This window comes from Littorina saxatilis, unplaced genomic scaffold (genome assembly GCF_037325665.1).
Source record: "Littorina saxatilis isolate snail1 unplaced genomic scaffold, US_GU_Lsax_2.0 scaffold_500, whole genome shotgun sequence".
Lineage (NCBI taxonomy): Eukaryota > Metazoa > Mollusca > Gastropoda > Littorinimorpha > Littorinidae > Littorina > Littorina saxatilis.
Window position 1 is genome coordinate 1,592 of NW_027127428.1, and position 25,036 is coordinate 26,627.

The 25,036-nt window shown below is 42.2% G+C and overlaps 2 protein-coding genes and 1 long non-coding RNA gene across 3 annotated transcripts; 1 reads left to right on the forward strand and 2 right to left on the reverse strand.

Annotated features, from left to right (window-relative positions):
- The first annotated feature begins 4,548 nt into the window (after positions 1 to 4,548).
- On the forward strand, positions 4,549 to 7,801 carry LOC138955886 (uncharacterized). Its single transcript, XM_070327396.1, has 4 exons — positions 4,549 to 4,831; positions 5,186 to 5,276; positions 7,226 to 7,351; positions 7,657 to 7,801. The coding sequence occupies exons 1-4, from the start codon at positions 4,782 to 4,784 to the stop codon at positions 7,741 to 7,743; spliced, it is 354 nt and encodes a 117-aa protein (XP_070183497.1). The 5' UTR covers positions 4,549 to 4,781; the 3' UTR covers positions 7,744 to 7,801.
- A 99-nt stretch (positions 7,802 to 7,900) lies between these two features.
- On the reverse strand, positions 7,901 to 9,206 carry LOC138955888 (piggyBac transposable element-derived protein 4-like). Its single transcript, XM_070327397.1, has 2 exons — positions 8,196 to 9,206; positions 7,901 to 7,978 (listed from the first exon to the last, which is right to left on the reverse strand). Exons 1-2 carry the CDS (start codon positions 9,204 to 9,206, stop codon positions 7,901 to 7,903), a joined length of 1,089 nt encoding a protein of 362 aa, XP_070183498.1.
- Positions 9,207 to 9,398: 192 nt separating this feature from the next.
- On the reverse strand, positions 9,399 to 11,127 carry LOC138955887 (uncharacterized). The gene is made up of 3 exons (XR_011452416.1): positions 10,827 to 11,127; positions 9,974 to 10,051; positions 9,399 to 9,787 (listed from the first exon to the last, which is right to left on the reverse strand). It is a non-coding gene; the product is annotated as an uncharacterized lncRNA (long non-coding RNA).
- Positions 11,128 to 25,036: the final 13,909 nt, after the last annotated feature.

The following is a 25,036-nucleotide window of genomic DNA, read 5'->3' on the forward strand; positions in this document are numbered from 1 at the left end:
TTTGTGATAGATAAAGGACGCTTTATTTTTTAAAGCGACTGAGGTCAGACTTGTATATATATACATTATAAAAATATAAGGTGGTCCCGCTGTACATGGTTCAAAAATTCACGCGGTTATATAAACCGTACTTCTCACATTCACCTGCTAGCGGGACCACCAAACACAAAAATCCCACAAAGCATTTAACTGGCCAAGTAGACCTAAAAAGGGGGATAACATCTCATTTTCACACTTTCTCATATATTTACATCAAGCAAATCAGTCATTCATTCTGACTAGAGATTCTCATATTATGCATCAATAAAGCCTCAATAAAATATCATTATGTACACAATATCAAAGGTGTGGGCGTTGACCGCCACATCTGTGGAATCGCTAAACAGGGGGTTCCACAGCAACCCCACGCCAGATCCTGTACAAAATTATGCGACAAAACAGGGTCAACCTCCCAGGTCTTGTTACAAATCGGCCAAGTTATGTATATGACAGATTCACTATTATTAGGTCCTATCCGCAAGGCTGGCTATGTATGGCCAACCTCCAAGCACGCCAGCCCTGTGCCTTCTGTCACTATGAACGTGTTTACCTTTGACTAAGTTTGGTTGTTCGATCTCCAACGTAGGTACCTATCCAGGTCAACCTCCTGGGTGAGCTTCCCTTGTTGACTTAAGTTTGTATTGCCCCATCTTCACTCTCCAACTTAAGCCCCTACCCAGGCCAACCTCCTGGACAAGGCCATCAGTTTTTGAATAAATTGACTAGTGCCCCCTGCGATTACTCTTGCTTACTGAGCTACTACTTCGATGGGTTTAGGTAATCGAATGTATCTCTTGAAGGCATCGGACTGCCAACGTCCTAGTTTGCGAATTTGGGCATCTGATGCACCCTTTGCTGCGCTCGATGTAGCTGCCCCTATTCTGAAACTGTGCGAATTGAATCGGCCCGCTGGAATTCCTGCAATGTTCAACATTGCTTTCAGTGTTGTAACAAATTCTCTCCTCAGGAGGGAACGACCCTTTAGCATAAACAATGGACCTGTCATGCAGCCTCTTTTCCCAATGTACTGCTTTAGCGCTTGAACTGGGCATATGAAGGCATTGTCAACTGCTGTGACCACCGCTTCTTGATGCTTCCCTGCTGAGTGTTTAGCAGATCGAAATGAAATAGTTATGGACTTATCTGCTAAGGTCACATCAGAAAAAGCAAGTGTGTGATCTGATTCTGTAATCTCTCCCACACGCAAGAAAGCATGAAAAGCCAATAAAAACATAGCCGGGTAAAGATATGAGAGATACACATTTTGAAAGGCTTGTCTACTGGTTTTGACCAGCTGTTCCAGAATATCCTCAGTGATAGGAAGACGACTATCATTTGCCGGTTTAAGCTTATGCGCCGTTGTCATTGATTTACGAACTATATATGATGAAGTCGGATCCGGCACACTAGCCAACTTATGTATATAGCTCAACGCCGAGATCATAGAAGAAATTGTTGCTGGCGCATAACCCTTGTGGTAAAGGTAAGCAATGAAAAGCAGGACTGTTTGTCTATACTCAAAAGAAACTTTGGCAGTACTTGAAACAACCGAAGTCAAACATATGGGGGATGTAAGTCAACAAACCCGTGGCAGTTTTTAAAATATTATTTCGTGAAGATTTGAAAGTGTACTCAAACGGTTGAACTACGCCTCGTGTGTAGACACACATTCCTGAAAGTTTCAACGCAACCCACTTGGTCATTGCTAAAATACATGGATTTTAGTTGACTTGGGTATCCCTCAAATTTGACACATAAGCATCTCATCCGTGAGATCGACACATACATCAGTAGGTACAATGGCACAACACTAGAAATATGCAAGATGGCGAAATAAAACAACCTGTTCTGGATGGATAATCAAGTTGACTTTCTCTTCGTATACAACTTGCTGAAGGTTTTTAACCACATATGGGAGAGTGGATCCTTTCCACCTTCATGGCAAGAAGCGATGATTGTCCCCATTCCAAAACCAGGTAAAGATCATACAAACCCCAGCAACTACCGTCCGGTAGCATTGACCAGCTGTATGTGCAAAACCATGGAAAGGGTGGTCAATGCTAGGATGGTGTGGTACCTAGAAAAACAAAACCTCTTAAGTGATGTGCAATGTGGCTTCCGAAAGGGACGCAGCACCACGGACCACCTGGTACGTTTTGAGACCTTAGTTCAAGTTGCTTTTGCAAGATCGGAACATGTGGTAGCCATACTTTTCGACCATGAAAAGGCTTACAACACAACCTGGAAACATGGTATTTTAGCCGATTTACATGAAAAGGGTTTCAGTGGACGCCTTCCTGTTTTCATTGAAGGATTTGTAAGTAATCGATTTTTTACAGTACGGGTCGGTCCCAACCTATCAGAGTTCTGTCAACAAGAGATGGGTGTTCCTCAAGGAAGCATTCTATCACCCATGTTGTTCAACATCAAAATCAATAACATAGTAAAGGCAGTACTGAAAGGATCCGAGTCATCCTTGTTTGTTGATGACTTTGCACTTTGTGTGCGTGGCAAATCCCTACATAGAGTGGAAAGGCAGCTTCAATTATGTATAGACAAGGTGCAAAAATGGGTAACAGAGAACGGTTTCAAATTTTCCACCAGCAAAACTGTCTGTATGCATCTTTGCAAACAAAGGGGAGTCATGCCAGAACCCTCTCTGGTCCTGAATGGTAATCCTGTCAAGGTTGTTGAAGAATTTAAATTCCTAGGACTGATCTTTGACCGTCGACTAACATTCCTTAAACATATCCAGTATCTGAGGACATCATGTCTGAAAGCTCTGGATGTATTGAAAGTGGTCACTCATACGGACTGGGGTGCTGACCGCACAGTCCTACTCAGACTTTACCGTGCTTTAATCCGATCCAAGTTGGACTATGGTTGTGTCGTCTATGGTGGAGCCGCAAAATCCAACCTAAGGCTATTAGACACAATACACCACCAGGGTATACGTCTTTGTCTGGGAGCTTTCAGGACGTCTCCAGTACAGTCCTTATATTTTGAGGCCAAAGAACCCTCTCTGAGGCTGCGACGCCTGAAACTCACCCTAAATTATGTGTTGAAACTGAAAGCTATGCCTACAAATCCAGCCTACCAATGCGTTTTTCAACCACAATGCTCTGAATTTTTTGAAAGTCACCCAAATGATCGAGCACCTCTGTCTTCTCGGATTCAGTCACATCTGGCCGAATCAAAGATAAAACTCGATCATGTTAGTGAAAATCGATGGACAGAAACACCACCATGGACATTGCCAGATCCAGTTGTTCGACTCGATCTGACAAGGTTAAAGAAGTCAGAGACAAATGATTTGATTTTTAAACAGTGTTTTAGCCAGTTCTGTACCGAGTTTCCTTCCCATCAACGAATATTCACTGATGGGTCCAAAGCTGAAAGTAAAGTGGCATCAGCTTCTGTCACAGGTCCTAAACTCGATAGGGCCTTTTCGGCCCGTCTTCCGGATGACAGTTCTGTATTTTCTGCAGAGTTGAAAGCTTTACAGCTAGCTCTGAAACAGGTATATCAGTCAAAAAAGAAAGACTTCCTGATTCTGTCGGATTCCCTATCGGCTCTTACCGCCGTGAAGAGAACTCAGCTAGATCACCCACTGTTGGTCGAAATCCAAGAGCTACATGCATCTCTGATTGAAGAAGGCAAAAGGATTGTGTTTGCATGGGTGCCATCCCATGTTGGAATTAGAGGCAACTCTGCAGCTGATCAAGCTGCTAAAGAAGCCAGAGAAAGACTCATCACTGACAAACACACAAAGCATTCAGATTTCAGAACTCGCACCAACATGTACATAAAGTACCTATGGCAGAGTGAATGGGACGAATGTGAAGAAAATAAACTTCATAAGATCGTCCCCCAGCTGTCGGACAGCCTACCCCAATGTCGCCTCAACAGGAAAGAAGAGACAGTTCTCTGTCGCTTACACATTGGGCACAGTCACATTACACATTCGTATCTGCTGAAAGGTGAAGATCCACCATACTGTTTTGGATGTGACGAACCATGGACATTAGAACATGTTCTCACAAAATGTGTAGACGTTCAAGAATTTCGAGACAAACACTACAATGCGGAAACATTGAAGGTTTTATTCCGGGATGTTCCCCCGGACAAGATTTTTAACTTTTTAAAAGAGATCAAGATTTTTTACAAGATTTAAAGTACCAGAAGTGAAAATGATTATTTTTTAGAACCTTCTTTTACAGTGATAGATTTGAATGTAAATAGTCTGAAACGTAGAACTTGCCACATGAAGGGAAAAGAAAATAACTGCATCGGTCTCGAATAGCAGCTAGCATCTGCTGAAGAGACATTAAACTCCAAAAACCAACCATCTTCGTATACAACAGTGACCCAGTTGTGCCTCAGGAATTGTCGTCGTCTTTTTAAAAGGTACCCGAAGTTTTTGTCACATCTCTTTGTCACGTCAAGGGTATCCTTATTTTGACGGCGTAAATGGTGATGTAAAAAAAAAAAAAAATGTGCCAGATAGCGAAGATGCGAGCCTTTAACCTTCACCGGGCTTCGTGTTTGATACCCCGATTATGGCATCCTGGGTCCTACAGGACCCATATTTTTCAAAGAAGGATAAAACTGTTTATACTGATTCGGATGATGTGGGTACCACAGGACCCATACTTTTTAAAGAAGGTTGCACAGAGTTATTTGCCTTGGCGATGTAATTCTTTTGTTTCCGTGAGTACTGATCATCGTGACACATTGACAAAATGGCATCAGCAAGCAAGGCAAACCTCGAGGAAGCTTTCAGAAATGTTGGGTAAGCCATTTTAAATCCTTTGTTGTCTAAACTTCGTTGGTACTAGAAAATGAACGGCACTGTAATAAAGTACTTTCAACAAGTCAGAACATGATCTCTTTGTGTACTTGGAACTATGTATTCATTTGGGTGTGATAATGAGATTCCCACGTGCTTCAGTTATTTAGCTGAGCTCGAAAAAAAAATATCAACGTGCTGCGCGTACTGTCTTGTGTTTTATAGACTACTTTGTAGATGTACAGTGATGATCAGTGATGCATGGTGAATACAACGTCAGTCCTAGTGAGTTAACACCATTTTCACCCTAATGTTAGTTCTGATTTCACCAATATTTTACATCCTTTGTGTCTGTAGCGCGGACGTGCCAAAGGGGATGGTGCATATCCTGCACCACGTGGGTTCCACCAGGCAGGATGTGTACAGGTCAATGTGGAGCAGCCTCATAGTAAGTTAGTTTTACTGTTTTCATTTATACAAAGTGTACTGTTTGTTGATGGCACAGAAGTGTTTATCCCAGCGAAGCTGGAGGTATCCCGTGAACGCTATACTGTAATCGACTTGAGAAATGTGCATACCGAATAATACATGATAAAGAAGGATTCTTTGTGCCCGGCTACGTGCTACAGTTGGAGATGGAAGTTCACCAAAAATTGGGACCATACTAACAAAAATACGGTGGGTGCAATAGTCGCCCCCATTTTTTCAGCAAACGCCACCCAAGGCCGTTTTGGACGGGTAGAAATTCCGTAGTTTCCAAGTCTATGGATAAAGCTCGCGTAAGAAGAATACGTCACGGTCGAAAGTCTTTGACGTCAATTAATGCATCATGACGTCAAGCCTCCCTGAAGTCTTTCTCTCTCGCGCAGTGTGTGTGTTTGTGTTCATTTTGTGCACATGTGTTAGTGTTACTGTTTGTGTGTGTGTGTGTGTGTGTGTGTGTGTGTGTGTGTGTGTGTGTGTGTGCGCACGCGTGCATGAGTCTGTACTCGTATGTGTGTGGTGTGTGTGTGTGTATTTGTGTGTGTGTGTGGGCATAAGTGTATGTGTGTGCGTGTACTATGTGTGTTTGTAAAGGTGTGTATGTCCGTCTGTCCATATGTGCGTACTATGGGTGTGTGTTTTGTGTGTATGAAGTTTTTTGTGAGAGAGTGAGTGAGTGCGTGTTAGTGAGTTTGTGTATGTGTGTGTGTGTGACTTGGGGTGTGTGTGTGTGTGTGTGTGTGTGTGTGTGTGTGTGTGTTTGAGAGAGAGAGAGAGAGAGTGTGTGTGAATGTGTATGTGCATAAGTTTGTGTGTATGTTTGTGTGTGTATGAGTGCGCATATGTGTTTGTAAAGGTGTGTGTGTCCGACTGTCTATGTGCGTGTTTGTTTGCTTGACGCCCAGCCGACCACGAAGGGCCATATCAGGGCGGTGCTGCTTTGAGATATAACTTGCGCCACACACAAGGCAGAAGTTGCAGCACAGGCTTCATGTCTCACCCAGTCACATTATTCTGACACCGGACCAACCAGTCCTAGCACTAACCCCATAATGCCAGACGCCAGGCGGAGAGCCACTAGATTGCCAATTTTAAAGTCTTAGGTATGACCCGGCCGGGGTTCGAACCCACGACCTCCCGATCACGGGGCGGACGCCTTACCACTTGGCCAACCGTGTATGTGCGTATGAGTGTGTGTTTTGTGTGCATGAGATTTGTGTGAGTCAATGTGTGTCTGTGTGTGTGTGTGTATGTGGGTGTGTGCGTGCGTACATGCGTGCGTATGTACATCATAGTGTGTGTGGGTGTGTGTCTGTATAAGAGAAACAGAGAGAGAGAGTGGGTGGGTGGGTTTGTGCGTGTGCGTAAGTGTATGTGTGTGTGTTTGTTTGTAAAGGTGTGTATGTACGTCTGTCTATATGTGCGCATGGGGGTGTGTTTTGTGTGTACAACCACAAAGTATGAAGTGTGTGTGAGAGAGTGATTGAGTGCGTGTGAGTGAGTGTGTATGTGTGTACGTGTGTAACTTGGGGTATGTGTGTGTGTGTGTGTGTTCGTGTGTGTGTGTGTGTGTTTGAGAGAGAGAGAGAGAGAGAGAGAGAGAGAGAGGTTTGTCTTTCGCTGGGGTATGCAGTGCCTTGGCGTTGCACATCTACTTAATTTATTCGATATCTGGCCTTCTAATTGGAGACAAAGAATGTGTGCAAAAACGTAGATTATCATGTGGTCATTTTGATATTCACACTGTATACCAAATAAGTTCTCATTGCAATGATACTTGATATGTTGCACACACACACACACACACACACACACACACACTCACACATGCACACACCAGAGAGAGAGAGAAAGAGAGAGAGAGAGTGAGTTTTCTAACTCGTAACTGAAATTACTGTGATTTTTTTTATACAGTACGTTGGGAAACTGTCGACGTCTGGAAAGAGGACACTGGTGTATCCCAAGGTCGTGAGGGAAGTTGTCAGGGAGCGATTTGGAGGGGAGGAGACAGGAAAGTACGACAGCCAGTATGAAGAAGAGGTAAAAAAGAAAACAAAGGTGTTTGGTAAAATATTATGAATATCTGTGTTTAATAAGACAAACTTGTCAACAGAACACGAATTGAAAATAAAATAAAGCACAACCTAGAAACCCAATGAAACGTTTGAAATAAAAAGTAACTGCTGAAAAAAGTATCTGAACTTACACCAACATAATGAACTATTCACGACTGTGTGGACATTTTGTTCTAGCAACAAAATAAAACACTTCTTTTAACTTTGGAAAACAAAACTTATGATTTGACTGAAAGTGACTGAAGCACATGTGACTTGACTATGTTGCAGGGGAAGGCATACCACGTCACCATTGAAGACATGAGTGAGGTGGAATGGAGAAAACCGCCAAAGGCCTGCAAGCTGTGCAACAACTGAACTGAGCTGTTCACAAGAATGGAATCTTTTGTTGAAAAATAAATTGTTCGCAAACAGACTTGCTTGTTACTGTCGTTATATCTTGTGAAGTTTACATTTTGTTTTATGTGTTTTTACTAAATGAGTGAAAGTAAAACAAAAACAAATTGCAAGCAACTCAAGGTGCCATCCCGAATACGTTTTTCTTGGCTCTCATCCAGTAGTCAGCTTTTCTAGTCGGTGACGCCAGCTGTGGCTGAGCAACAGGTTGGACAAATCTTCCTGGTATGTTGAAGACACATGAATGTACTGCATTTGAAGCACTGCTGCTGGGTTTTCTTGTCTTGTTTCCAGTTGCAAAACAAGCAACGTTTCCTCTTTCTTCCCTCACTGGTGTCTGTAAGTGAGAATGTTGAGGCCCTTGCGCTGCACGTTGATGTGGAGCCTGACTTTGGCAGCTTGCTTTTTCCCACCCTTTCCTTTCGTTTGGAGCACGTTGCTCTTGGTGCCACTTTGCCTTCAACATCCTTGATGACCATTTGTGCTGTGCAAAAAAGGGTCCTTGGCATGTTCACTTCTGTGATGCGGCGTTTAACCTGTGCCAACATCAAGCTTTCGCTGATCGCTTGGATAAAGTTGGCTCGTCCGTCCTTCAACGAGAGCTGATGACCCTCAAATCGAAGACTCCAGATGCAACGTGATGCAATGGTGGAGAGGTCGATGCAGTTAAAGAATGAGACTAACGGCCAACGTTGGGTTTTCCTTTTCACAGTGTAGCAGTGCGCCAATTTGTCAATGGTGTCAACTGCACCTTTGGTCTGGTTGTAAAACAGCACGACTTCTGGCTTCTTCTTGAGTGAGGTCATGTCTACAACGCCATCCCTGTGTTGGGTGCTGAGCATCACTGTGGCTTTCTTCTTCTTGCCTTGGTAGTAGACCAGGGTCTTGTCCTGCTGGTATGCAAACTCGCTGGTATGAAGTGGAAGTCTGTTTTTTGTTTTGAACGGCTCTGGCAAGAAACGTTTGTTGGATCGCACGGTTCCAACCATCGTGAGGCCATTTTTCAGCAGATTTTCAGCAAGTACCATGTCCGTGAAGAAGTTGTCCAGGGTGATGTTTCGCCCAGTCTTGAAGAATGGTTGAGCCAGTTCAAGCGCAATGTTTCGCCCGAGATTCACTTGTCTTTCTTGCCCAGCAGGTCGCCCTAAATATGGAATGCCAAGGAGAGGGTAGCTGTTCTCTGCGTCTGCAATCCAGAAGATCTTCATGCCGTATTTGTCAGGTTTCGACGGAAGATATTGCAAGAAGCTGCATCGACCACGAAACGGAACCAACTGCTCGTCGATCGTAAGCAGTGGTCCAGGAACGTAGTACTTTCCCAAGTTGCGAATGAATTCGTCCCAGAATTCTCTGAAGGGTGCAAATGTGTCATTCCTACGTCTTGTAGATCGTGTTGTCTTGTCATCGAATCGAAGGTGAGTCATTAGATCTTGGAACCTCCTTCTGCTCATACAAGCTCTGATGATTGGCATTCCATAGATGGAGTCCCAGAGGCTATATGTAGAAAGTGAACTCTGTTTTCTTGTGCCCATGAAGAGTAGTGCGCCAATGAGACCTTCTATTTCCACTTCATCACAAAGCACCCATGCTTCATTCTTCAGTCTTAGTCCCTGTAGGTTTGTGTAGCGAACCACATCCTGTATCAGTTTCTCGGAAATGAAGAGCTTCAAAGCATCACATGGACTATTGATATTCTGACAGCCAGGTATTTGATTTGGTGGAACTCGGAATACATTCTTAGATGGTGTTTTTGACTTTTGCTTGTATGACTGTTCCCTCCATTCTGTCCCATCTTTTGATGACATATGCGTGGCGGTTGGCTCTTCGTCTTCTTCTTCATTTGACTCAGAGTCATTATCCGGAGAGTCAACATCTTCTGGTGGGAGGTCCTCCTCTTCACTTGTACAATCATCACTGGGATGCGAGTTTGGATCTTCATCCTCGCCCATGCTCAACTGCTCAACGGTGGGCTCCTGATACTCTTGGCTGGGTGCAGTGTCTTCCTCTGCAAGACACAAATATATGAATAACTCTTTGTAGAAGAAAAACAAGACAGAATTTGACAGATTACAGATTTACTACACTCACGTAATTATTGGATTGGAATTTAGAAAGATAATGATAGATTAAAATCGAATATATATGAGAGAGAGAGAGAGAGAGAGAGAGAGAGAGAGAGAGAGAGACAGACCTGCAATTTCATTTGCAGTGTTCAATGCATCAAAGATGTTTGGTCTCTCCATAGTAATGTCGGTTGGTGTGACTTCAGCTGCAACAAGAAAATAAAAGTGGAATTCAGAAGAAAGGTATACAGCCCCCCCACACACACACACACACACACACACACACACACAACACGCGCGAGAAGTAATTCATCTAACTGGCATTTTTACAAGAGCACAGTGAAACACGCTAGATCATTCTGATACTCTGATTTTAGACAAGATAACATCTTATGAAAGCGATCTTTGGACCGAAAAATAGGTAGAGAGAGAGAGAGAGATGCAAGCAATGCTGCCACCGTTTGGCAAAATATGTTAACTCAATTACTGCCTTGATGTGACAAAAGCCAGTAACCCTAGTAGCCGAGCACAAATAAAAAAAATCAAGCGCCTGGTGGAACCCACGTGGTGCAGGAAATGCACCATCCCCTTTGGCACGTCCGCGCTACAGACACAAAGGATGTAAAATATTGGTGAAATCAGAACTAACATTAGGGTGAAAATGGTGTTAACTCACTAGGACGTTGTATTCACCATGCATCACTGATCATCACTGTACATCTACAAAGTAGATCTACAAAGTAGATCTACAAAGTAGTCTATAAAACACAAGACAGTACGCGCAGCACGTTGATATTTTTTTTTTCGAGCTCAGCTAAATAACTGAAGCACGTGGGAATCTCATTATCACACCCAAATGAATACATAGTTCCAAGTACACAAAGAGATCATGTTCTGACTTGTTGAAAGTACTTTATTACAGTGCCGTTCATTTTCTAGTACCAACGAAGTTTAGACAACAAAGGATTTAAAATGGCTTACCCAACATTTCTGAAAGCTTCCTCGAAGTTTGCCTTGCTTGCTGATGCCATTTTGTCAATGTGTCACGATGATCAGTACTCACGGAAACAAAAGAATTACATCGCCAAGGCAAATAACTCTGTGTAACCTTCTTTAAAAAGTATGGGTCCTGTGGTACCCACATCATCCGAATCAGTATAAACAGTTTTATCCTTCTTTGAAAAATATGGGTCCTGTGTTACCCACATCATCCGAATCGGTATAAACACCTCCATCCCTCTTTGAAACGTATGGGTCATGTAGGACCCAGGAAACCAGAATCGGGTATATCAAACGAGGTCATTGCTGATTGTTTTCTAATTTGACCGATTGACTTAAAATTTGGGTCATAGGAAGCCATGCAGGTGGCCGAGGAATACACCAAATTTCATTAAAAAATTCGTATTAGCACTGGAGTTATGGTCATTTTTATGTGCCTCTGGGTCCTGTAGGACCCAGGAAGCCCGGTGAAGGTTAATGGCATAGCCAGTTTGAATAAAAAAAAACGCTCGCGCTGGACCCGAGTACTCTTCAGACATTCACACACACACACACACACACACACACACACACACACACCCTCTCTCCCTCACTCCCTCCCTCTCTTTCTTTCTTACACACACACACACGAGTACAGACTCATGCACACACACACACACACACACACACACGTACACACACACACACACACAAACAGTAACACTAACACATGTGCACAAAATGAATCGAACCCGGATCACTTTGGCCATAGACTCTCTCGTGCTCTCTGTCTCTCTTTCACCGAGACCAAACCCTGCATTGTAATTTCTTTGCCGAGACCATTTCCCCACGCGTTGTCTGGCTTGCACTGAAATCATGCTTTTCTCGTCACTGCGTGACGTGTTCGCCGCCCAAGTCTGCCCTTTAGTTCAGGCTGTTCGCAAAGCGACCAGCCTCCCACCGCAAAAACTCCCACCGTTAAGAGTGGCTTTTGTGTTTTTTGGGGCATTTAGGTCCCAGGTAACATTATGAAGTTTTAATACGATCAATCGGACCTATTATCAAGTTAGTGTATCAACTTTTGAACGAACTGCGCCCAGTAGTTTCCCAGCAATAAGCTGTTAAGTCGAGACGAACAGACAGACAGACACACAATTAAAGTCTGCAGGACCCTAGTACTGCGTACTCGGGGATAAATTGACACAGGAATAAATGTTTGAGTTGGGGTATGAAAATGGGTGCAATAATATTTTTGCACAGTTTAGATGCTGACAGTTTTCACAGGCATGCAAGCACATTTGCAGAGAGCTGTGCTCTGCAGTCCTTCTTAGCAGCATTTGCAGCGTTTTGTTGTACAGCTCTTCTTGCAGGCACACCTCATGAGTTCTCGGCACACGCTGGATACCTCTTGAAAGCTCGTCCAGAATGACTCCCACTTTCCAGCCTTGAACTGCCAGCCCACAGAGTTTGGAAGTCTAATAGGTAGATGGCTCTTCTCAATCTCATGTCCTGCAGCAGCACCTCACTTGTAAGGGGATTATGGTCAATTTGGCAGTCGCTAACAGAATGTTGACCATAGTGAGGGTACGTTAAACCCATCAAATTCACAGAGGTCGCTTACAAATGATGTGCAAACATGTTCCAATTAATACAAATAAAAAAATCTTACTGTTAAGCTAGACAATAGGTAACAAACCTTGATACAGTAGTACTTGTGAAATCAGCTCCCTTCTGTGGCACCGGAATAATTGCAGAACGCTTGTTCCCAGGAACCGGCATGTGGTGTAACTCGTGTATCTATATATATATACGACTTGTGTCTGTCTGTGTGTCTGTGAAGGTCAAGGTCTGTGCGCGGCCAAGGTTCTCGATGGATCTGTTTCAAATCTGGTGATCATATTCAGGTACACTCTGGACACAACCTGGTCGATGAGATATTTCAACACGAGGCTCTCAGCGCGCAGCGCTGTACCGATTTTGGTTCCACCTCAGCTATTTAATTTTGGTTCCACCTCAGCTTACCCGGGCCCCCATACCGACACACCAAAGCCGCTACACCACATCACAACGCCAAAGTTCTCGGTGGATCTTTTTCAAATTTGGACACCGTATTCAGCTACACCCCGGACACAATATCATCGATGAGATATTTCAACACGTGCTCTCAGCGCGCAGCGCTAAACTCATGTTCGTTTTTGTGTTCATTTCACCATTATAAGTAACTCTTCCTTATCTTCTCCAGTGTTTGGCGTTTATCTCCCTTCCTTCGTGTGGCTTTCCCGTTCAGTTGTAAGTTACTATTATTTTTAGAATGTCACTGCGCTGTCCACTGCGCTGTCCACAACGCTTCCCTTGCACCCGTAAGTTGTTCTTACTGTCAAAGTGAAAAGGTCGAATCAATTTATAGCCACGCGAAAAATACACCTCTCACCTATATTTATAGATACAGATATGCATATATATATACGGCTTCTCTGTGTGTGTGTGTGTGTTTGTGTGTGTGTGTGGGCAAAAACCTATGTATTATAGAGTTCTGTTTGTGATGGGGTCTAGCGGCTTTTGTCTGTCTGTATGTTCTGGCATGTGAGAAGCCACAGCAGATGATATAGGGCTAAGAAATAAGCTCTAAAATTCTCAATCCCGTTTGACAGGACTTCGCCTTTCAAAGGTGATTGTGGTGAACCGCCACGCTGTCTGTCTCTGTCGCGCCGTTCACCCCAAATTCCCGTTTCTGAGGTACTATTTTTAGAATGTCACTGCGCTGTCCAGAACGCTTCCCTTGCACCCGTAAGTTGTTCTTACTGTCAAAGTGAAAAGGTCGAATCAATTTATAGCCACGCAAAAAATACACTCTCACCTATCTCTATATATTTATAGATATAGATATACATATATATATATACGGCTTCTCTGTGTGTGTGTTTGTGTGTGTGTGTGTGGGAAAAAACCTGTTGATTGTAGAGTTCTGTTTGTGATGGGGTCTAGCGGCTTTTGTCTGTCTGTATGTTCTGGCATTTGAGAAGCCACAACAGATAATATAGGGCTAAGAAATAAGCTCTAAAATTCTCAATCCCGTTTGACAGGACTTCGCTTGCAGAGGTGATTGTGATGAACCGCCACGCTGTCTGTCTCTGTCTCGCGATTCACCCCGGCGAAGCCGGGTATTCCTCTAGTATATATATATATCCTGTAAAAATAAAATTCACACCAATGCACGGTCAACTTATAATAAGCAAAAGGATGAGAAACAAACAACAAACCAAAATTGTAAAACTCAAAGAGCGGTACCTCTTCATTTTTCAAAACCACTTATCTCATTTGATTAGCATACACTGTATGCTTTTGTCTGTTACCTACCGTCTTTGAAAGTTTGATCACAACACTGTAAAGACATGGGGAGTGGAGTGTTTTTATCTCCAGCTGGTCATCCTACTATCTGGCCTACCCTCACTCAGTTTTTGACTCTACCCCTCCCCACCTCAGCCGTTCAGAGACTTATGGAAGTCCTTAACGTAGGCAGGACTAATCATTGATCATACCATGAACAATCTCTTTCTCCTCGCCTTTTATTCAAAGTTCGTTTAATCTGTTTAAAATCACCAGCGTGGCGATCATGATTTCCTTACTTGTAATCAACAGATAGATCTAGATCTATCCGCATCACAATCCAGCTAATGAGCTATTGCAAGATTAAACAAAGTCTCTGCATTTAAGCGCTTCACCCGATGAATAACAGACCCCAGGGGAGAATTAAACAGTAAAATGATGTGACATTGGTGAATGGATGCGTATTCTTGAAAACTTACCTTCAGAAACGTTGTTTTCGCTCAAATCAAAACACGCAATGTTGCGGAGGCCGCCATCTTGAATTTTTATGCTGCGGATATATAACATTCTAAAAACGATCAAATTAAATACCAGAACACAAAAATACCCATAAGAGTATTTATGTCATGCATGTGTTATCAGCAGACAACTTCTGGTGCATGGTAAACCATTGAATTTTACATTTGCTGAGTTGGGATTATTTACTGCTGAGCGCTTTTGGTACGAATTTCGTCTGCTGTAAATGCAGCCTTTTATTCCCTATCAAAAACAACACAAAAAAAACGATTTCTGAAGTGGCTCTGTATCTGAAATCAATTAAATAATTATAAGGAACAATATCACAAAGTATGATGTTTGTTGCAAGATGTGAATGATTTATTAGTGCGTCTGCAACATACGAGCCCCACTAAAAGTTGTTCCTGAGCTCCAGGGCCAGCAAGGGGAGGGAAGGCTGCAATCCTGTACAGAAGATCCTGTACAGCTTCTTCTCGGATCCAAATAATTATCGGCCGATTGCCTTAACCAGCTGTCTTTGTAAGACGATGGAGAGACTGGTGCATGAGCGGTTACTGTGGCACTTGGAAAGGATCGACGCTTTGGACATAGTCCAGTGCGGTTTCCGAAAACATAAAAGTACAACGGATCATTTGATTCGTTTTGAATCGTTTGTTCGTAACGCTCTGGTAAGCGGAGAGCACGTTGTGTCCGTCTTGTTCGATTTGGAAAAGGCGTATGACACAACGTGGAAGCATGGTATTTTATCAGATCTTAAAACCTTAGGGTTTGATGGGAATCTTCCCATTTTTATTTCAAATTTTCTTACCGAAAGGGAGTTTAAGGTCCGAGTAGGTTCTGCTTTCTCTGATTCTTTTGAACAGGAGATGAGAGTTCCTCAAGGGAGTATTTTATCACCGTTACTTTTTAACATTAAAATCAATAACATCGTCAAACACGTCCAGTCTGGCATCGACAAATCTCTTTTTGTTGATGATTTTCAAATTTCTGCCAAGGGAAGAACATTAGCTGGGGTTGAACGGCAGCTTCAGCTGTGTATTTCCAAAATTCAAAAATGGGTTCAAGAGAACGGGTTCAAATTTTCCCTGGCTAAAACCGAATGTATTCATTTCCACAGGAAAAAACATCAAGTTCTTCAGCCTTCTCTTTTCATAAACAACCATAAGATTAAAGTTTCTAAACAAGTCAAATTTCTTGGTCTGATTTTTGACAGCAACCTTACTTTTTTACCCCACATCAAATATTTAAGAACCAAATGTCAAAAGGGTCTCAACGTTCTCAAAGTTATAAGTCACACGGATTGGGGGGCTGACAGAGCAACACTGTTACGCCTGTATCGGTCTCTTGTCCGTCCACAGCTGGACTACGGTTGTATTGTTTATGGTTCTGCAAAGAGAAATGTCCTCAAGGCCTTAGATCCCATCCACCATCAGGGTCTGAGAGTTTGTTTGGGTGCTTTTCGCACAACACCAGTGGATAGTTTGTACGCCGAGTCGCGAGAACCTCCTCTGGAGATCCGCAGACTTCGGCTTTCCATGAACTACTACCTAAAGCTAAAGGCAAACCCCGAAAACCCTGCTCATGAATGTGTTATTAATCCCATTCTGAAGGACAAATTTTTAGCCAAACCTACTGAAATACCAACTTTCGGCATACGTATGCTTTCTGAATGTGAAAGGGCTGTTATAGATATTGATTCTGTCTGTGACGATCCTTTGACAACAAACACTCCACCCTGGCAGTTGGAAAACCCAACCGTCAATTTTTCCCTAACTTCTTTCAAGAAGAATGAAACCTCGGACTCTGTCTTTAGGCAGCTGTTTCTTGAGCAGTGCTCAAAGTACACAGAGTATGAATTTATTTTTACTGACGGCTCTCTCAAAGATGATTCAGCTGCTGCGGCAGCAGTTTCTAACAAGAAATTACATCAACCACTTCAACTCCGGCTCCCTAATGGTTCGTCGGTGTATTCGGCGGAACTTAGGGCCATCATCTTGGCATTAAAATTAATTTATCAATCCAGACATCAGTCTTTTTTGATTGTATCTGATTCGCTTTCAGCTCTTGAAGCGATATCCACCAGAAAGTTTACTCATCCTTTTTTAGTCGACATTCACGACCTTCATACTAAGCTTATTTCTGAAGGCAAGATTATCAATTTTATGTGGGCGCCCAGTCATATGGGCATAAACGGCAACGAGGTTGCTGACAAGGCAGCAAAGGATGCTCTAGATTTGACGGTTCCTCGTCTCCCTGAGCAGTCTGTTCCTTTTACTGACTTGCGTAGGAAGACCCTTTGTTACAGCTTAAAACTCTGGCAAGACCGTTGGTCTGCCTGCACGGAAAACAAATTGTATAAAACTCTTCCTGACCTTTTAAAGCCACTTCCTTTAGTGGCTTCAAGTAGAAAAGAAGAAAGTGTTTTGGCCAGGTTACATACTGGTCACACTTATCTCACTCATGTTCATCTGCTTAAAAGAGAAGAGGCACCATGGTGCTACGCATGTGATACCGGTTTTACTGTGAGTCATTTTCTCACCGAGTGTGCTGATCTGTATGATCAACGAGAAAAGTATTTTGGCACCTCGAGCTTGAAAAGTATTTTTACAGAGGTCAGCTCTTCAGCTCTTTTTGGGTTTTTAAAGGAGTCTGGTCTTTATTTTAAGATTTGAATTTTAAAACAACCTAGTTTATTTGACATATAGGGTTTTGCTTTGACTTTTTTGTTGCCTTCGGGTGACGTTATGGATTTTATGTATTAGAAGTGTTTTAATCTAAAAATGTGCAATGATTAACTTGTGGGGTCCTGATTTGGCCTATTATGGTCCGCTGGACCCGAAAAGCAACAGCTAACTAACTAACTAACTAGCTTCTTCTGCAGCTCCTCATCCGTCATGGAGGCAGTCTTGTTGATATCCAGCAACTCCTCCCACAGCTGAAGGAGAAAGTCTGCGGGCTGCACTTTTGCCTTCAGCTTTCTGCAGGCAAGGGAGATAAGGCGGGCTTCAGTGTCCTCAACACATCCAAACAAACATCTCAAGTTGGCCAAAATGTCAGCGTTTGTCTTGGCAGATTTGACAGCATTCAAAGCTACCCCCCTGAGGCTTGCCAATATTCTCGGGTCGCAGGGCTGGACGTCAGGCGTCAGGAGGAGTGACTCGATCTGCTGCACCCACGCCTGGAAGGTGCATTCGTTGCCCCCGTTTGGGGCAAATCCAGTGAAAATCTTAAGTCGCTGCGTTTGATGGGGTGTGGTGACGTGGACCGTCACAGGCTGCTTGCGCTGTCGGGTCAGCTCGTCGGTGACCTCAGCCAGGCGGTGTCGGAGATCCTCCATCTCAGCCTCTCGCGTCGCCTCCCTCTCTTGAACCCGTTCAGCCTCCGACATGACTGATAATCACTAAGTTCTCTCTCTGTTTACGTTTAAGTTATAGTTATAGTTATCAAAAAATTGAAAAAGTATATTGTTTACAAAAAAATCAAAAAATAAAAAAACAATTACCTCAGTCCCTTATTGGGCGCCAAAATGTAACCTTTACAATACTACAAGAGTCGTATTGTCAGATCTCTGATAGAATGGGTGAGGTAATGCGTTTACGAGTATTAAAAACTTCAAAGGATAACAAACAAATCGTTCACAACTCACACAATATTGTAAAGCAAAAGAAAAGTGTTCCAATTTTATTTATCGGCGAAATCAAAAATAATATTCATCAATCCAAATCAATGTAAAGCACAAAACTCAAAAGCATAGTCTTTCACAACTTCAATAACTTCTCTTTTACAGTCTACTAAAATCCATTTTCTAACCTCAAAACAAATTACGCAAACAGAGATGAAAACAAAGCTTTTTCAGTCAATGCCAGTTCAAGCATATTAAAAAACGTTACCCCTGAAAATGAAACAAAACAATATAAGTACACATCTCAAAAATAATAATAATGATAATTTCCGTTTCATTCAGAACACTCTTTTTTATATAGTTGTCAACAATAACAACATACATATAAAACAAACGACAAAAACAACATAAGACAATAAGAACATAGGACGAGAATACAAATACAAAACAAGACAAACTCTTCTTATGACAAAAACTTTAGCGCTTTAGAAAACTGAAAAGTATGTCATGTGACGCACGACATAGGAATCAACATTAATAAGAAAATGTTCAATCACCATCTATGATAACAACTTTCTTTTAAACATGGACAAGAAGTTATGTTTTGAGTTGCTATGACCAAGTGCAAACAAAGTCAAGTCAAAACGTCACTACGCCCACTAGTGATGAATTAAAATACACCACTCACAGAAGAATCAAAGCATTCAATACCTTAAGTTCTTCTTTGACATGACTAAAATACATTTCAGCCATATCTTACTCAACCATACTGTACACAGTGTCACAAAAGATAACTGTGCCTGCATTGATTAACACACATGTGATTCCTCTCACATCAAAACAGTCCTATTAGTCCCAACTCCATCAATCAAACTCAAAGTGTTCTACTCTTCAACATGTCTTTTCTCCCATCACAACAAAGCGACAATTACAAATAATAAACAACAGAGAAACTTGACACCAAGTACAAACATAACATTGTTAAACAGTCATAAGTATAATTAGTATTCCACTATTCCAAGATGCAGTTGCTATCTTGGAAATTCCAGAAAGTCCCTGACCAAGTCTGGCATGCCAGGAGGCTGAGTCATACTCAACAGAGCGGGAAACACAAACTTGACAAAATGTTATGATTATAATATGAAGTTACCACCCCAAGGTAAGATGTTATTCTTGCAACTAGTTTTCAATGTAAACTTTGTTCATGATCTCATCACAATCAAAGGCTTATTCCTTCCTGTCTTCAACTAACTTCTGCAAGTCATTTCCTGCAGTTCCTGTCTATCCCACATGGTAGTTCCTCATCTAATTTTTATATTTGGTTCAAATCAGACTCATCTTTGGTCCATATTAAACATTTCCTCAAATACATTTTACAAACCAACACACCCATCATTTATAAAACAATTGCATTAAATATTAAAACATTTCCATACCTGAATTAGGAATAACAGCTTGAAAAGGTCAGAGACTAAAAGTTGGCACGTCTGAAACCAGCTGAGTTCAGAGGGAGAGACCAGTTCCAGCCATGGGAACTCAAAAAGTTGGAAGGTGGTTTCATCATAAATAATATATCTTCATAGTTAAAAATATAATTTCAACATCTAAATATTCCTTAAATGTAACCAATGACTTTCAAATACTTCTAACAATTTTCTCATCACTACTTCTATTTTATAACTTAATAATTACAATTACCAGAACCTAATTAATTACCAATCTTAAATTTTAAATAACTCCCACATTCTAAGTAAATAATATCTTAAAACCACACATACAAAGTTCTAATATACTTAAAACAGAACATCAAATAACTATTAACTGTCAGGAATACAGAATTACAATAAAGAATAATCAAACTGACCAATGGTGAGAAGTAGTCAATTAAGTCAAGGGAAGTAACCAACTGAAATGCATGTCAAAATAATAAGTGCAGTTGTGTCCCTTTTACTTTAGTCACCTCTTAAGACTGAACTAAGTAACATACATTTGTATTTACTCCTATCATGCCATTTGCTTCACCTGTGATAATCATGAGCAGAATTTAGACAAATCAAGAAAAAACATTATCCAGGCTCTATCAGTCCTTTTTACATTTAGTCAAGTTTTGACTTGATGTTTGAACATAAATGGGGAATCGAAACGAGGATCGTGGTTTATGTGTATGTGTGTGTGTGTGTGTGTGTGTGTGCGTGCGTGTAGAGCGAAACTACTGGACCGATCTTTATGAAATGTTACATGAGAGTTCCTGGGATTGATATCCCCGGACGTGTTTTTCTTTTTTTCGATAAATATTTTTGATGACGTCATATCCGGCTTTTTGTAAAAGTTGAGGCGGCACTGTCACACCCTCATTTTTCAATCAAATTGATTGAAATTTTGGCCAAGCAATCTTCGACGAAGGCCGGACTTCGGTATTGCATTTCAGATTGGTGGCTTAAAAATTAATTAATGACTTTGGTCATTAAATATCTGAAAATTGTAAACGATCCAAATTTACGTTCATCTTATTCCTCATCATTTTCTGATTCTAAAAACATATAAATATGTTATATTTGGATTAAAAACAAGCTCTGAAAATTAAAAATATACAAATTATTATCAAAATTAAATTGTCGAAATCAAATTAAAAACACTTTCATCTTATTCCTTGTCGGTTCCTGATTCCAAAAACATATAGATATGATATGTTTGGAATAAAAACACGCTCAGAAAGTTAAAACGAAGATGGCACAGAAAAGCGTGCTATCCTTCTCAGCGCTACTACTACCCCGCTCTTCTTGTCAATTTCACTGCCTTTGTCATGAGCGGTGGACTGACGATGCTACGAGTATACGGTCTTGCTGAAAAATTGCATTGCCTTCAGTTTCATTCTGACAGCTTGACTAAATGTTGTATTTTCGCCTTACGCGACTTGTTTTATAAATGTCTTTGATGACGTCATATCCGACTTTTTGTAAAAGTTGAGGCCGCACTGTCACACCCTCATTTTTTTTATCAAATTGATTTTAAAACTTTAGCCAGGCAACCCCCGTACTATGGGATTGCATTTCAGCTTCAAAGCTTAAAAAATGATAAAAAAAAAAGTTTGGTCATTAAAAATCTGAAAATGCTAAAAGACTGAATGTCTAGGTTTAGCTTGCAGAAAGCATATTTTGAACAGGTTTCACATAAGTTTAGATCTTTGAAATGACATTGTGTAAGGAAACTGGAAGAAGACACACTTATCAAAATGTTTGCTCTTCAGTAAGATTTTAAACAGGGATGGTATTGCACCAGAAAAGCCACAGTCGCGTGTTGTTGCACTCATGAACAACATGCATTATGGGTTATACATAAGTCGAATTAGGGGTATTAAAATGCTAATTGCACAAGCTTTCTACCAAAAATCACAAACGTCATGAAAAGCGTACGAAGGGAAACAATTTGATGAAAGTGGTACGAACAGACACATTTTCCCGTCAAAATCAGTACGAACGGACACAAAACTGTTTTTTGCAAATTCAATTCATCTTATGGTTCACATAGGTCTAATATCACACGCATTCGTACTTTGTGCTATTTGAAGACGATTGGAATACACAGAACTTGTAGTGGGGGCCTGTTTCACTCTGATCTAACGAATGTGTATGAACGGAAACGCTTTTCGTACGAAGGGAAACATGCACTTTTGTACGAACGGAAACATGGGGTATGAACGGAATCTGTATGTTTTCAAAAGACAAGTGATTGTACAAAAGCCATGGGTTTCTATAAACTTCTGTTCAAGCGAAATGTCGTAACAGGCAATGGTTTTGGTGATCATGTGCAAATCAGGGGTCAGATTCGATAACAGAGCGAGAAAAACAAGAAAATGTTAAAAAATCAGGCAATTTTGCCACGTTCGGCCCGCGTGTGTTATTACTAGGATTCACTAGCACCTTGGTACTTATCGTACACATAGCCCAACCATTTTGCTACCTTATTTTTTCAATATCACACAAGCGCGCTGCCCACACGACTTACTACAACGTTTTTCCCGAAGCAAGTGACAAAAATGGGACTGTATGAACGGACACATCCTGCGGATGAACGGAAACATCCGGTGGATGAACGGAATCAGTTGACACACCGTGTGTATGAGAGAGAGAGAGAGAGCGACAGAGAGAGAGACAGAGAGACATCACAATAACCCGCATGAGTCACTTTCTGCACGCATTCTTCTCTCTGTGAATGTTTGTGGTCGTCAGCCTTTTCAATCATAAGTTCGATCTCGTGAAAAAAGCAAAACATGCACACACACCATAACACAAACATGCACATACATTCACCCAGAAACACACACACACACGCGCACACAACCTCACACAGCCCCCACACACACACACACACACACACACACATCCACGCACACGAACATAGGCTATACATTCACACACACCACCCTTAACACACACTCAAACACACTAACGCACGCACCCACACACCACACACACACGCACTCAAACAAGCTAACACGAACACACACCACACACACACACATACATACTCACACAATCAAACGCGTGTGCGCGCGCATACAAATACACAGACACACACGTACACACACTTACAAACACATACACACATATAAATACACACACATGCACACGCGCGCACCCGTCGCGATATAACCTTGAATGGTTGAAAACGACGTTAATTACCAAATAAAGAAAGAAAGAAAGAAACACGCGCGCACTCACTCACACACATTTGCATGCACACGCATATATGCACACGTGCACACACACACAAACAAACACATATAAACACGCACAAGCACACACACACACACACACACACACACAACCACACACGCACATGCCCAACCGTCACACACACAAACACAACCACACACACACTTGCAGTCACGCGCGCGCACACGCACTCATGTACACACGTTCTGTGCTTGTGTGTGTGTATATGTATGTCTGTATGTGAGTGTGTATGCATGCGTGCGTATGTGCGCGCGAGTGTGTGTTTATTCGTGTCTATGTTTGCCTCTATGTGTGTGTGTGTGTGTTTGTCTGTCTGTCTGTGTGTGTGTGTGTTTGTTTGTGAGATAGTGAGAGAGACAGAGAGAGAGAGAGAGACAGAAAGAAAGAGATGATGAGGGGAAGAGAGAGCGAAAGGGAGAGAGAAAGAAAGAGAGCAAACAAGATAAGAGAGAGAGACTTTCATACGGACACAAAGAGAGACAGACAGACTTAGAGAGAGATGGAAAGAAAGAGAAAGACATAGGGAGAGGGAAGGGAGAAAGAAAGAATGAATGAAAAAGAGAGAGACGTAGACAGGGAGACAGGCACTGAGAGAGAGACAGAGAGAGAGACTGCGATAGAGAGAAAGAGACAGAGAGAGAGTCAACCGCCAAGCTCAGTACAGTGCAATAGTTTCTGGCGTGCCACCTCTCAGGTACGTTACAGAATGCTCCGCGCAAACCCCCGTTGCCTAGACCATTCTCAGCGAGCAGTCGCCATTGTTACGCGTCAGTGACCCCAGACAATGGTACTCGTACCGAGCGCTTGCTAACGCTCGCGAGCGCCACAACAAAACTATGCGTTGCCTAGAAAACGTTCGCAAACGTTCTGTGGCGCTCTGCCTATGCAACGCACCCCAGGTCTAGTGCTGATCTCTGCAATTTCGGTGATCTCAAGAACAGGTTGCTGAGAGATAAAATAGTGTCTCTGTGACGGACAAAATGCAAGAACTTCTGCTCCGTGAAAAGGCCCTTGATCTGACGAAAGCCATTGACACTTGTCGTTCATTTGAAATCTCCGTCCTCTGACAGCCGGAACTGTCAACACCACACGTAGATAAAATCATACGTGGTTCAGTGAGTGCAAACAAGCAATCCTCGAGTGTGAAATACCAGAGGGAGAAAAGTGAAGCGGTTCTGGATTGTAACTTTTGCGGCAGAGATCATGACCGCAAGAAGACAAGTTGTCTAGCCTGGGGAAAGGTGTGCAGAAGATGTCAAGGTCGCAACCATTTCCAGGTCAAGTGTAGGCGAGTGCAGGCGATTTCAGATTCGTCTCTCTGTGAAGATGACATCCAAGACGACGGTGAGGAAAAGATCTATATGCGTTCTGTGACGTCAACTGAGTGTTGTTTTGATGAACAACAAAGTCGCGCATTTCTGAACTCGATGACGTCAGCAAGGCCGGGTCGTGTTACTGCACTCATGCTTGTTGAAAACCATGAGGTGCGCTTTGAGCTAGACAGTGGGGCTGATGTGAACACTATTTGTGAACGCTTCGTTGACAAACGTTTGCTTCTTCCCTCGAAACGAAAGCTTACCATGTGGAATGGATCAGCAGATCAACCAATTGGAGAAGCTGTCATCGACCTCACTGGGGTCCTGATTTGGCCTATTATGGTCCGCTGGACCCGAAAAGCAACAGCTAACTAACTAACTAACTAACTATATCGACCTCACTAATTCAAAATGTGGGAGTAGCACTGCAGTACGTTTCATGGTTGTGAAGAACGAGCGCACATGCCTTTTGGGTGTAAATGCAGTCCAACAGCTGGGGCTCATCACAGTAAACAGGGATGTTTTCATTGATTCTGTTTTCATGGAGACACTTGGTGATCTTGGAGAAGCACATCTACAGACAGATCCTGATGCCCAACCCAAAGTTTTGCCATGCAGGAAAATTCCTTTCGCGTTACAGAAAGAAATTAGACAGCAGATTGACAAGCTGGTGGAACGTGGTGTTCTGGTCAAGGT

What these genes read in the sequence shown, in the direction of transcription:
- LOC138955886 (XM_070327396.1), top strand. Translation starts at nt 4,782, where the DNA reads ATGGCATCAGCAAGCAAGGCAAACCTCGAGGAAGCTTTCAGAAATGTT. An exon ending in GAAGCTTTCAGAAATGTTGG is followed by an intron (nt 4,832 to 5,185) that starts GTAAGCCATTTT and finishes TTGTGTCTGTAG; the next exon opens with CGCGGACGTGCCAAAGGGGA. An exon ending in CAATGTGGAGCAGCCTCATA is followed by an intron (nt 5,277 to 7,225) that starts GTAAGTTAGTTT and finishes TTTTTTATACAG; the next exon opens with TACGTTGGGAAACTGTCGAC.
- LOC138955888 (XM_070327397.1), bottom strand. Translation starts at nt 9,206, where the DNA reads ATGACTCACCTTCGATTCGATGACAAGACAACACGATCTACAAGACGT. An exon ending in GCTCCAAACGAAAGGAAAGG is followed by an intron (nt 7,979 to 8,195) that starts GTGGGAAAAAGC and finishes CCTGTTGCTCAG; the next exon opens with CCACAGCTGGCGTCACCGAC.